At 47.5% G+C, this 13,281-nt stretch overlaps 1 protein-coding gene across 2 annotated transcripts in view; it reads left to right on the top strand.

The window, feature by feature from the left end:
* The window catches only part of LOC128301505 (rho GTPase-activating protein gacZ-like), a 31,772-nt gene extending 18,561 nt beyond the window's left edge, over window positions 1-13,211 (top strand). For both annotated transcript variants that reach the window (XM_053038032.1, XM_053038031.1), the window contains exons 3-4: window positions 1,790-2,574; window positions 10,990-13,211. In XM_053038032.1, coding sequence (XP_052893992.1) covers window positions 1,790-2,574; window positions 10,990-11,360 — 1,156 coding nt within the window. In that variant the 3' untranslated portion in view covers window positions 11,361-13,211. The remainder of the gene's footprint in view (window positions 1-1,789; window positions 2,575-10,989) is intronic.
* Window positions 13,212-13,281: the final 70 nt, after the last annotated feature.

The raw sequence follows: 13,281 nt of genomic DNA on the forward strand, positions 1-13,281 counted from the left end.
GCCGACTCGGCAAGTTGATGATTGGTTTTATTAATTGAGGCTCGACAATTATAATCCATAATAAACGACGGTCGCCATATCCTATCGAAAACCCTGCAATCTTCCTATTTGCCGGCAGGGTTTTCGGTCCGAGCTTGTAATGAAGGCAGCACCCACGCAGCAGCAGCACCAACCAACTCTCGGGCGCATTGAATTGCTTGTGGAACTTTTTGCCAGTTTTTGCCTCTTCTCTCGCTCTCTCCGCTCCCTTGCTCCATCCTTTGCGGAGTACGGATCCGCATCCGTTTTTTTTTTCTGAGGTGGTAAAACCCCTGCCTGTCTTCCCATACGATGGTTTTTGCACTTCACCGGCACACCGTTGTTGGTGGGTTGGGATGACGGACGGGTCGGGAGTGGACCGTCGAAAAGCGTGTACAGTTCTACCTTTGCGCGTCAATGTCAAATCGGTTGTCCCCTCGAAGAGCCTCGGTCCCTCGGTAGCGCGTTCTCTTCAACGCATCCGCCAAAGACGGATCCCCCCCCTTTCCCCTCTCTCCCTTCCCTCCCAGCCGTGTGATTCAAACTCCAGGTATCGGTGTAACTTGGCTTGACGCACACACACACACACTGGCACGACTACAACGGGCAGTACCGTGCTGCGGCGAACCCTGCTGGCCTCGAACCTCACTCGCGCACACACTCCCAAAAGCGCAGACGGTGTGCGAGCGCGCTCACTTTGCCACCACCGGGGGCCCGGGTCGACCCGAAACCGAAGGATTTGAAGGTTGGTTGGCTGGTTGGCACCGGTTTCGCTTCGGTTCTTCCAACACGGGCATTTGCCAGCGTACCCTTTTTCGACACAGTGCCACTACCTGTGCGTGCGCTCGCTTACACACGGCTCGGCATCGCCCTCACTCTTTCGCGTACTCGCCCGGTTTGGCTTCATCATACCTGAAGTTTGTGATGGCCTCCGCTTTTTGCCCAACGGTCTGCCAACGGTGTGACTCTCTGGTAGGCTCAAATCGATACCGAAAACTCGGCGCTGCGTGACACACGGGCAGACAAAGCAAGGCAACGGTCTGTGCGCGCCTGTGTGTTGGAGAGTCTCTGGCGGTACGTTGGGTCACCTGGTCCATCCGCCGCTTTGGTGGGTCTTTCGGGAACGGTTTCGGGTTCGCACATTGTCGCCATTCGCCCGAGATGCGCGCGCGTGTGTGTGTGTGTGTTTGTCCTCTATCTATCATTCACGTGGTACCCCTTCGGTCCATCGTTTTTCATCCTTGGTGTATTCGTCAAGCTCGCATTTTTTCCCTCTGCTCAGCTTCTTTTCTTCTGGGGATGTTTTGTTTTTGTCGTAGTCCCCCCGGGCAATTCGAACGCTGCTGAGGAGAGATCCGGGAGAGTTTTCAGAAACAAACAAACAAACAAAAAAACAGAACCATTTAAACATCACCAACTAGCAGCAACAATCCTAACGACGTTTTTTTCCTTCTTCTTCTTTTTCTTTCTTTTTTCCCACGCCTCACGCACCCGAAATGGCCTCGCTTTTTCGGGGATGATGATGATGATGATGATGTCCTTTGTCTTGGCGTTGATGGGTTACAAAAACCACCCCCTCCCGGAATGGTAAACCGACGGTGTTTGATGCCCTGGCATTGATGTAAACTGACGTCATGGCGCTCGTCCTCAATCGTGTGTGTGATCCGGTGGACTGGACAAAATCTGGCACGAACGCTCATTAACACCTTTGCGCGCGGTTCGTCGTTCTCGACTGCATTAAACCGTTTTTTTGTTGTTGTTGTGATTGTAGGCTCAAGAAAGGCTCTATTCCCTCGGTAAACCCAGCGAGCCACGAATCAAAACCAAACGGAGGTAATGGCGTGACTGGCAATGGTGGTGGTGGCGGAAGTGGCAGCAGCAATGGCGCCGGCTCACCAATCGATGAGAAGCTGCTATCGGCCGTGGCCTCGATCCCGAATCTACACCCCAACCTGTCGCTCATGATGGCGGCGGTCGCTGCCGCGGCACAGTCCCAGTCGAACGCAAACCACCTGCTCAGCAGCCTACCGAACCTCAAACGATCCGTCGCGGCCATGAGCGGTGGCACCATGGTGGCAACCGGTCAGGCGGGTGGCGGCACCACCACGACCACAACGCCCGTTTCGTCGAAGCGCAACCGGGCGGTGCCGCCACTGGCCGCACCTACCGGCGCCCTTGCCAACCTCATCCAGCGCCAGCAGCAGATCAAGGAGCAGCAGCTGAAGGACCAGCAGCGGAAGGCGGCCGCACTAGCTGCCGGTGGACTCGTCAACGAGCAGGTGTCCATCACGCCGGCCATCATCGGTGCCGGTACGTCACCGAACGGCAGCAACAATGGTGGCCCGATCTCGCTGGTGACGACGAAAAAATCCAGTGCAAACAGCCACAACAACAATATCAACAACAACAACAACAACAACGTGACCAATCACAACCACAACCACCACGGCAAGCTGAACAGCAGCAGTGGGCGAGGAGGGCGTTTAGACCAGCAGCAGCATCGGGACCATAGCGAGTATGGGTTGAACGTGGTCGACATGGATATGACCGGTGGAGGTAGGTTCCCCCGGAGTGGCATGATTTGTTATCTCGCGGCACAATTCTTGTTTATTCCGAATTCCGCGTACACCCCCTCCCCTTGTACGAAACTGCATCTAACTGCGTTTTGTGGAATGATTATTACGCATGAATTGAAACATTGAGACCTGCGGAAATCTACGGGGATAGTAGCACTCATCATGGAAATTGAGCCACAATGTAAGCGGAGATACGCTCAGCAGCAGCAGCAGCAGCAGCAAATGTTAAGCTGGTGAGAATTAATGTACCCAATCAGTCAGTCAGTCGGGCTGCGGGTGCCAGAAAACCTCGCTAGATTACGTACGTATGGTGGCTTTGGTTTCCGATCGACTTAACGACCGTTGTCACCATCAAGGTCAGGCGCGCGATATGTGTGCGCCATTTCAGCATCGCATCTTACCTGCGGCACGCTCGAAACAACACACAGCCACTAATGAAGCTGGCCTGACTCCACCACTACCATCGGCTTACAACCACGCGTGCTCCCGGCGACTTCTTCGTACCTCCGTACGCCGAAGATCACGAGCCTGCTCGTTTTTTGGGGGGATCTTGAAAGATTCGTTTCTTCGTGCTTCTTTTTTACACGTCCCGCTAGCGTCGAGGCGGGAAGATATGTTAGGTCGTTTGTGCTTTTTTTTCCTGCCGTTCCAACTGGTGGTACACCGGGTGGGACACGGAGCAGTAACTGCGCCAACCAGAAGAAGATGTACGCGTTTTTGCACGTTCCAGCCGCGCTTGTGTGTATATGCGCGGGGAAAACCCCGTGATCGTGATAATGGTTCCGTACATGTCGAAGCATGTCACGGATAAAGGGGATGTCTTCGACGGGGATCGAAGGTGACAGACGAAAAGCAGAAAAAAGTGGAATTGGAGTTGGAACTCAAGGCTCCGGCGCGCGGTGATCACTAGTGTCACGATCACATCATGATGAAGAGACGGTCCAAGGAAGTTACGCATTGTCGAGAGATATCTCCCCTCTTTTTTATCGGCACAACAACTTCAAGAGATCTATAGAGAGGCATGCCATTTCTGGCTTTATTTTTACGTAGCTCCAGATGGGATTTTGGACCGGCGCGGCTTCCAAATACACCACCGGGATCGACTCAATTGTTGAGAGATATCTCTTCCTAATTTCACTGATTGAAGAACAGTGTGTAATAGTTTAAATACAACATTGTAAAGACATTAGAATTTATTTTTAAGAACTCTGTCTCCCTAACCAAAGTGGGCATCCGGTGCACTCTGAGCCACTTTGACCTGCAGTTCATTGCACTTGGAAAAACAGATTTTCCCCACGTTGCAATCAAAACTAGTGCGATGTCTCACGCATCGTATCACTACCAAACACAGTTGTACGGTGATTCCATGTACCCATCCCCCCTGCTAAGCGTATCCTGTCAATGGTACCGGTAAGGCCCCACGCAAACACCAAGGTCGCGCATATAGCATACTCTTCTGCTACTAACGTTCATTCACAAAACCGTTAAAACATACGCGTGGACGATTGGTCTAGAGGAGCATAAAATGTGGTAGCACAGGAACGGAGTAGTGTATCTATAAGGAAGGGGGGGGGGGGAGCATTCTAATCGCTAACATCTGGCCGGTTGTATTGTTAAAGTGCGCGAGAAAGAGAGTGAGAGTAGAGAAATTTTCTTCATCATTTGCCTGTTTTTCATTGCCGTATGCTCTTTCCGTCTGAATGTCGGAATTTTCTCAACCATGTGATAAACGTACCGACGCGACCGAACGGCCAGAAAGCCGCGGAGAGCCGAAAGAAAAGCGCATGGTCGCTGGTGACATTGCTACGCGCTACGAGACGATGTTTGTTGTTCGGCTGTGTGTGCGCAAGTGTTGTCAGAATTCTTTTCCGGCCCGAAGGTGAACTAGCGCTGTTCCAACTGTTGCGTTTTCCTGTTGCCACGCTGGGGCGGACGGAACGGAGGGCGGGTTCTTTAAACCCCGAACAGGAATTTTCTCTACACTCTTTTGAGCGATGGGGTTCGATATTCAGCAGTCAAATTCGTCCCATTCAACACGTGGCCGGTGAGATGCGAGACGACGACGACGACGCCCCTTGTGTTGTGCGTGAGGGAGAAGATTTGAATTGGAATTGCAAGTTGAAATTCCATTTCCAGATAGTGGCGATCCCTTCAACGGGGGCCATGATCATTCTTCTTTTGGCAGAAGAAGCTTTCGTTTACTCGCCACCGCAGAAGAGCTTGGTTGGTGTGTATTTCAATCCGCGCTTTGTTTTATCAAAACATGACCTACATAAACAACAATGGCTCCCTTGCTGCAAGTAGCGCGCAGCAGACGGGACTGTTACTGTTTTCTCTCTCTTTCTTTTCCTTCTTTCTTTCCTCTCCTTTATCTGTCTAGTCGTTGGGGTGTCGCCGGGGACTCGAAACCCGGACGAGACCACCCCGACCCCTTCGAGGAGTTTTGGGGTGGGAGAGATGTAGCCACGCATGTGCAATCGCGTCTTAACACCCCAAAGTTGAAGTCGTCATCATCGACCGCCCCTCCCGCTCCACCCGATCCAGGCAGATCCCGATTTCATACTGGTCCCGCCGTGCAGGGGGGTGATGGAAGAGGGTTGCTGCTTGCAGGAATCCGAATGCTCTCCGTTCTCTTTTTTCGCTCTCGCGCTATGGCTCGTACACCGTACGTATGTAGGTGTTGCACATCGGGGGGAGGAAAAAAAAAGTTGTCCGATGTTACCACACCATATGCGGTCCATTAGCGATACGCCCGTGTCCATCCCTCGCCGAAGGGTGACAAAGGTGGCCAACCGTAGCGGAGAGTGTGTTTGTGCGTCGTCTCCCGTGTGAGGCTTCCTTCTTACTCGTCGCGCCTGCGTTTGTGTTGTGGATGGCCTGTCGCGGGGCCGATCAACCGGGTATGTATGTGAAGGTCACACACAGTGGGACTCGTTTTAATCCTCCCACCTGACGTGAATGCAAATGCTGTGTGTGCGTGTGTGTGTGTGTGAATTGGAGAACCTTCTGCTTGTGAGTATCTGACCGGTGGTACAGAGGTTAAATTTTCAAGTAATTTGTATGCATCAGGTTTGTATGTTAACAGGTTAAAGCTCTGGTATGTAAATCTGATCTAAGCTTTAATTCTAGTTCGATAGCTCTGTTTCGAACTGATGCTTCCATTTCAAGCCTTCGATTAGTAAGATGAGATCGATATACTAAGGTCAAAAGGCCGAATAGACATACTGCAACTCTAAGAAATTCAACGTTTACTCTCATTTCTCACAGTCTTATCATCCATGATAACCTAGAAATGTTTTGATAAGTTTTTTGGAGGATTTTCATCATTAAAAATGTACCAGAAATCGGAAATTGGTCATGAAGACTCAGTGAGCTATTATTAGTATTCTTCGAATTGCTGGGGCTCTCAGAGGCACTTGCATTACTCATAGCTAAATAGACAATTCTCCGTACGATAGGTTTAAGAAGTCATCAAGATAAATCTTGGTTACAGCCCACAACTCGTAATACTCTATTTGAAACAGATCCCACCAGTCTCCTAAAGCCGCACTGAGGTGTTCAATTGGCTGAGCCTATCTGTGACTTGAATTACTCATAGTTAAGGCTCAAGATATATATATAGGCCCAAGAAGTCATCAAGACAAATCTTGGTTACAGCCCACAACTCATAATACACTATTTGTAACCGATCCCACCAGACTCTTTAAGCCGCACTGAGGTGTTCAAATGGATTTCTGACTTGAATTACTCATAGCAAAGGTTCAAAATACACGTAAGTCCAAGAAGTATATCACGAGCATATCACGACAAATCTTGGTTACAGCCCACAACTCATAATACACTATATATAACAGATCCCACCATATTCTTAAAGCCGCACTGAGGTGTTTAATTGGCTGAGCCTATCTGTGACTTGAATTACTCATAGCAAAGGCTCAAGATACATATAGGCCCAAGAAGTATATCACAAGCATATCACGACAAATCTTGGTTACAGCCCGCAACTCATAATGCACTATTTGAAACAGATCCCACCAGTCTCCTAAAGCCGCACTGAGGTGTTGAAATGGTTGAAATACTCATAGCTAATTAGCTTACAGCTAAAACGACTTGAAACAGATCCTACCGGAATAATTTAACCGCATGCTTTTAGAGATCTTTCAGCCAACTTCAACACTCTTCTTGTGCCCACATTAGTCATAACCGTCCCTGATAATCGTCTTATCATCTCACTACTTCTTCGCGAGACTGCAAGTTATGTTGCAGCTTCTTTTCTTTTATTTAAAAAAACCGTGCACGTGTTCGTTCGGCACACGACGCCTTTTAGCCGGCATTAATCGCTATGTGTATTGTGATTATGGACATTTTGTTTTGATGTGCGTGTCTATGTAGTGTGACGCGCAAAGGTCATCGCCGTGTTTTTACGACATTCTCTGCTGACCCAGAGTGGGGCATGGTGATGGTTATGTCGAGCAAAGAAAAGCGACGGAGAGGAAAAGAATGTTCGGGACACAAACACAAAAACCCAAAACGTCATCGCGCACATCCCCTCGCAAGGGGTGAAAGGTGTAAACGCGCGAGCATTGTTGGGGCTTCTTTTAAAGTCCACATAACTCGATTTCATCGAATGCTCAAGGGGGATACCAAAACATGTGTGTGTGTGTGAGGGAGAGAGAGAGAGAAGGAGAAAGAGAAGAAGTAAAGAATGTATGCGAAAATAGATAATACATACGGTCGTGTGAAAGAAGTAAGAAACTACGGGACGCAAACGAGGCGTTTGCGCAGAAACAGCCATAACATTTGCACACGCACTTTTTGTTCTGTGTCTTGTAGTTTATGCTTTTTCTCTCTCCCTCTCTCTTTCTCTCTCTTTTTTAATCGAAACTCACCACACACACATGTAGTACCAGTTTGTTTTCCACCACCTGTTTGCGGGGGGGTAGTTTTGCTCTATCACTCATTCACACACACACTCTCGCTCTCTCTCTCTGTCTCTCTCTCTCTCTCGTTGTAGCATAAAGAAAATAAAAATAGTTCAAAACAAAACATGATCCCGGAGTAAAAAGGCCGCATGTTGTGCTCCCGTGCACTGGTCTTATCAGATGGCAAACAAGGAGAGTGAACGCACACAACCCCAACGTAACAGAAGCCACCCGCTGGCTCTCTGAGTGTGCGTGTGTGTGTGTAGAGGGGGGGGGGGAGTCTTTGTTGAATGAATGAAAGTGAAGTGTGGCGTCCTAAGACGACGACAAGCACGAATTTGCGAAAACACACCACCATTCCGATTGCTCCGGTAAACAAATGGCAATCGAAATATGGAGCAAAAGGGGTTGACAGCCCCCAACACACACACACACACCCTCTCACTCCCTCCCTTCCTTCCTTTGGAGGCCACAAATGGAGTGTTGAGTATGACGTTGCCGGTTGTGTTGTTTTGACGTGCGTTTCTATATTACCTTTCTTTCCGATTTCATCCGCGTGTGTGTGTGTGTGTGTGTGGTGTCCCTGGCCTTTTGATGACACACATAATGCTAATGTATTTCCAACCCCCACGGTTCAATACACTCTTGCGCCTTGGGGGGTGAGTAGGGAAGCGATGAAAAGTGGCCAGTTTATTGTGTGTTATTTTTTTTTTATTTCTTCCCTTACTCTTCTCACATCTATTGTTCTCTCTCGCTCTCTTTCTTTTATTCGCTCTTGTTTTGATTTATTTATTTTGAAACCACACAACATAAAACGAAAACGAAAGTATATGCAGTTGGTGCGTGCCTTTTTTTTATTATTAATCAACAGCTTTAATTCTTTCGGCTAAAATGTTCTTCAAGGGGGCTAGGATTAAGAAAGAGGCACAAGGAGGAGATAAACGTGGTTTGTTTTGATTCATGGGTTTCCCACTTTTATTACCCGCGGACTTTGCCTACTCGTCGTTTACCTACTTTTGCTCCGCACTATGACGATTATCATCATCATCATCATCATCATCGTGTTTTGTGTTCGCTAATCAATTCTTCCGACCACGTGATTTGTTTGTTGTTTTTTCTCTTTCTTTCTTTGCTTGTTTCTTTTGTTTGCTCTTTTTTCTCTCTTCTCTTGTTCGTTCTACTTTGCTTCTTCTCGTTTGTTTTTATGTTTACTGTTTTGCATTACTTACTACACCCGGTTTCGTGGTTCTGTTTGTGGGTTTCACTTTCTTTTTCTTTTCACTATTCCATCTGTTGAGTAGACCCTTGGAGTTTTGGTTCTCTTTGCCTTGTACTTCTCATCCGCGCTAGACTTAAAGTTCACTCGCGCGCAATGGCAAACGAAGCAAGAAGGGGAAGAAGGGCAACCGTCGACACACGTGACGTCGGTTTTCCAAAGTGCGGCCGATGCCTAATGTGCCTTGGTCTAACTAATCACGATCAAGTCCACGGTCACTCGCCAGCAACTCGGCAGCACCGGCAGCGGTTTAACACGCAAGCAGAACCGGTTTTTGTTTCTTCGCGCATTTGACCTTGACGCGGGTCGAAGGAAAGGGAATAATGGTGTGACGCAGGGGGGGGGGAGTAGAAGAAGAAGTTACTCGAGGAAGGTGGACGAGAGAGAGAGGGGGGGGAATAGCATAACGGAGCGGCAATGTGTTTCCTTTTCAATATTTCCACAACCACCACCATTAAACGATGTGGAAGGTGGTGTTTGGAGGTAGGTTAATTTTAGCCATCGAATGCATACCACCACCACCACCACTATGCCAAAGGCCCCACGTAGGGTGCGCGAAATGCATCAAGCATAAAAACATGTTTTTCTTCTTTTTTTCCTATTCCGATTGGGGCGCACCGCAAATATTTCCACCGTTCGTTCGCTCGCGGTAAACACACACACACAAAACGTACAAACAGATGGAGGAAACCTGTTCTATTGCGGTGTTTTATGCTCACGTTGTTTTGTTGGTTGTTTCTTTAGAAAGGGAAAGAAAATGGAACAAAAATTGCATTCCACCCACACGCACACACACACACATGCGCCACACATGATCATTATGTAAGGAAGGTTCCCCTTTCGAACTGCGACCACTGGTGCCCGATCACTTCAGTCACGATCGTTGTCAAGTGCGCGTTTTCTTCACCAGCCCAGGGAAACTATCTTCCGATCCGACCGCCGAGATCGGTTGATTAAGCGTGGGAACTGCGAAAACCTCAGCGCAAGCAACCTCAAGCTGTCTGTTTCTGCGGCGATTGTTATCATCACACCGAGTCGCCTTTTTGGCGTTATCCGTCACCGCAAACTTTGTCCAACCGCGACGTAAGCCCATTGACCCCCCACACGACATCCACGACTGGGGTTGTTGCTTAGACGAAACGAAGAAAGAAGGGAACTGCGTTATCGGAAATACTCTGTTCCAGGAACTCGCTAAAAACCTTGACATTCTGACGCGTGGTAATGCCCGAGTTGGGGGAGGGGGAGGTCAGCAGATAATAAAATGACCGTGTCCAATCAGCAGAAACGTTCCCAAAACATACTGTCCCGGCGACGAAATGATGAAAACCATCGAATTATTGACTTTTCCGTGGTGTGTGGACACTGTCGGAGCATAATTCCTGGATGTACACACGTGGAGTCGCGATGATTCATAATCCGCTCACGCATTCTCGGAAAGGGTTCGGAGCGCTGGCTGGACAAACTTCTTCGCATTTGATGTGCCTTTATCGTGCGTCTCTGCCAGCGTAAGGAGATCCAGATTTTCGACCGAAAAAAGATAAAGATTTCAATTCCAAACCCGATTGAGATACTCCAAGGTGGCCAGATTTGTTGGGGAACTCTTTACATTGAAAGTCACAGTTAATGGAATTAATTCTTTGCCATTGAAGATAAAAACAGTTCCTTATAATACTTACGCACTTACTTATCAGGCGGTACAATCACTTGGTGGATTTGACCTGCGGTAAGAGTTCTTTCCGGGTGAGCACCGTCGTCAGGCAATATGTATCACGGCCTTTCTGGTGGACGCAACAACGCCATCACTCCATCTCAAGTTGGGAATAGCACGTCTCCTCTCGACCTAAAAGGACTTTACGAGTTGGATCGTCCGGTGTCATGCTCATGACGTGGCCAGGTAGTGTCCGAAGATATCTAAAGTTCTAAGAGGACCGAAAGGACGCTTATAAGTTTCCTCCCTCACCTGACTATGTCCAATGTCGAGGTAAATAGTGAAGCGAACAGATGATCTTCAAAGTTCTATTAAACTCCATCAGGAATTGGGTCTTGAGCTGATCTAAGTTATGCTAGGATTCCGCAGCAGATCTTTGCAGCTAAAATTATATATTTGATTGTAAAATTGTAGCATCAATTTAAAACAATTTCACTAAAATCTCTTCTCTCCTGCTTTCTTTTGCACTTCTCCCCGCCGCACATCCAGAATCGTCCGAAGGTGACTCGAGCTATCAAAATTCGGCCGACGAAGACTACGCGTACCATCAGAAGCTGAAGGTCGCCAAGGTGGAGGCGGTCATACCACCGTCCCTCAAGTCGCAGCTCACGGTAACACCGGCCGGGACCAACAACAGCATCACCGCCACCTCCACCCCGAACATTAACAACAACAGCATCCACAACGTGAACGCGAACGGTAGTGGCGTGGAGGAGATCAACATCGACTACAAGGAGAAGTACGAGCAAACGCTAAAGGAGCTGTTCGCCTGCCGGAAGATCGTCAAGAACCAGAACAAAGCGATCCAGCAGCAGCAGGGAGAGATCGATTTCCTCAACCAGCTGCTGAAGGAGAAATGATCCGAAATGGACAGCGGACGGTGCCGGATCGACCGCAATACCTGCGGAGCGAACGTGGACGGTAGTGTCCTGTTGGCCTGCTAGGGAGGGTGGGACCTAGGCACCGTTGTAGATGCGTTTTAGCGAGTCAGTCGTTGTTGTAGGCGAATGAAGTTGCCCACAAGCGGACAACAGTCGTTAGTTACCTTCTCTCCTCATCACCTCGGGTTTCGATAAGTAACAGTGTATTGTAACATAGGACGAACACATTCCAACCGAATCCTTTTTAAAGAAGGTGGTGTTACCGTGACACAGAAATAAAAAAAAGATACTAGAATTACATGGAATGCGTGCGGTTGAGGTTAAGTAGTAAATATACCCGCCCCCTCCCACTAGGTGTACATAGAAGCAATAGGGAGGGAGGGGCGGGGGAATCGTTTTGATAAGGTATGCGGGCATTTAGGGAAATAGTGGAAGAGAACCATGACACGTATGTGGTTCCGAAGGGTCCAGTTTTCTGTATATGTATATGAGCCATAGGCGCTCTTTTCATCAATGAATTGATGTGTTAGAAGCAAACGGCATGAAGTAATTTAACTACATATTTAACAGTGATTCGCGCGAAATGGGAAGAATGTTTTAAGTAAGATTCAACGAGTGGTCAGTACTCTGTTTGCCAACCAACTGCACACACGCAGTTGAAGTGCAGTGCGGTGTACGTTTGCCGAAGGAAGTTGCTCCGGTGGGCGCCAAAATAGTGAATAGTTTACAACGTACACCACACCCCTCCCAGCTATGTAAGATATTCGATCAATTACGGTGAAAGATAGAAGAAGTTTACAAACAACCACAACAAGAAAAATTACACTATACTACACAAATCACCCTATTTTCGGAGGTGTTACACATGCAGAAAACAAACAGATGGAACTATACAAATATATATACATAGAGATGTAGTAAATTAGCTAAGATATTTTGGGATATTCTAATGAGCGTGTGTATAGTATGCAGTTTGGGGTTAGGATTCGTAATTTCGGCTTGGTGTAATATTATACAGTACACTATTTTAGTTAAACCAACTGCGTGATGAAACAGTGCAACATGTGAAGCAGACAAGTAAAGTAGAAAAGCAACAGAAAACAAGTAACAAAAACAACCGTAATGCGTGGAGTTTTTTTCGGGGTTTTATAAACCACTCCTTTTTCCTTTCTTGAGTGTTTGGTTTCGATAGTAGCGTTGAAGTGTAGAATTAGAAACAGAACGGAAACAGATGACGGTCAAAAATGTAAACTCAACACAGGAATAAAAAGGCGCCTTTGATATTCAAATTCAAACGAGAAAACAAAAACGGAAACGGACTGTTTGGTGAAGGGCATCACAGGAAACAAATTCACTTTGTTATTGTTGACTCCATACGGAAGTAAGAAACGGAAAGACTAAAACATGCGCGTGTGCAAGAGAGAAAAAGCGAGAGAGAGAGAGAAAGTGAGGGAACAGTTTTATGTTATTTGCTGCGCAATGTGAATATTGTAAATATTTTCCCATCAAACTAATCCGTCTCAATTACAAAACACCCGACAAAGCAGATAGTTCCGATATGGTAGTATTTAAAGGTGTAGCAAAAGTAAACCGTACAATACTAGATAGGCATTAAAATGGCGGTCGGCGGTGGGTGTTACATGGAATGGTGAATGTTACTAAGGGCAAATGTCTGACGGACTTCTTGCGGACCGTTTGTGCATGTGCGCATGCCGTGGAAGTATGATGTATTACTACCACCTACTACTACTACTATTATGATTACTGTCACTACCACTACTATTACTACTGCTACTACTGGTTCGGTACAATCGAAATAAAAACAGAGTTTGCCATAAAAAAAAACAACAAATGAAAACGGATGTGTTCATCTCAAAACGATTTTAGTAGCAAATTGACC

Source organism: Anopheles moucheti, chromosome 3, assembly GCF_943734755.1.
Source record: "Anopheles moucheti chromosome 3, idAnoMoucSN_F20_07, whole genome shotgun sequence".
Lineage (NCBI taxonomy): Eukaryota > Metazoa > Arthropoda > Insecta > Diptera > Culicidae > Anopheles > Anopheles moucheti.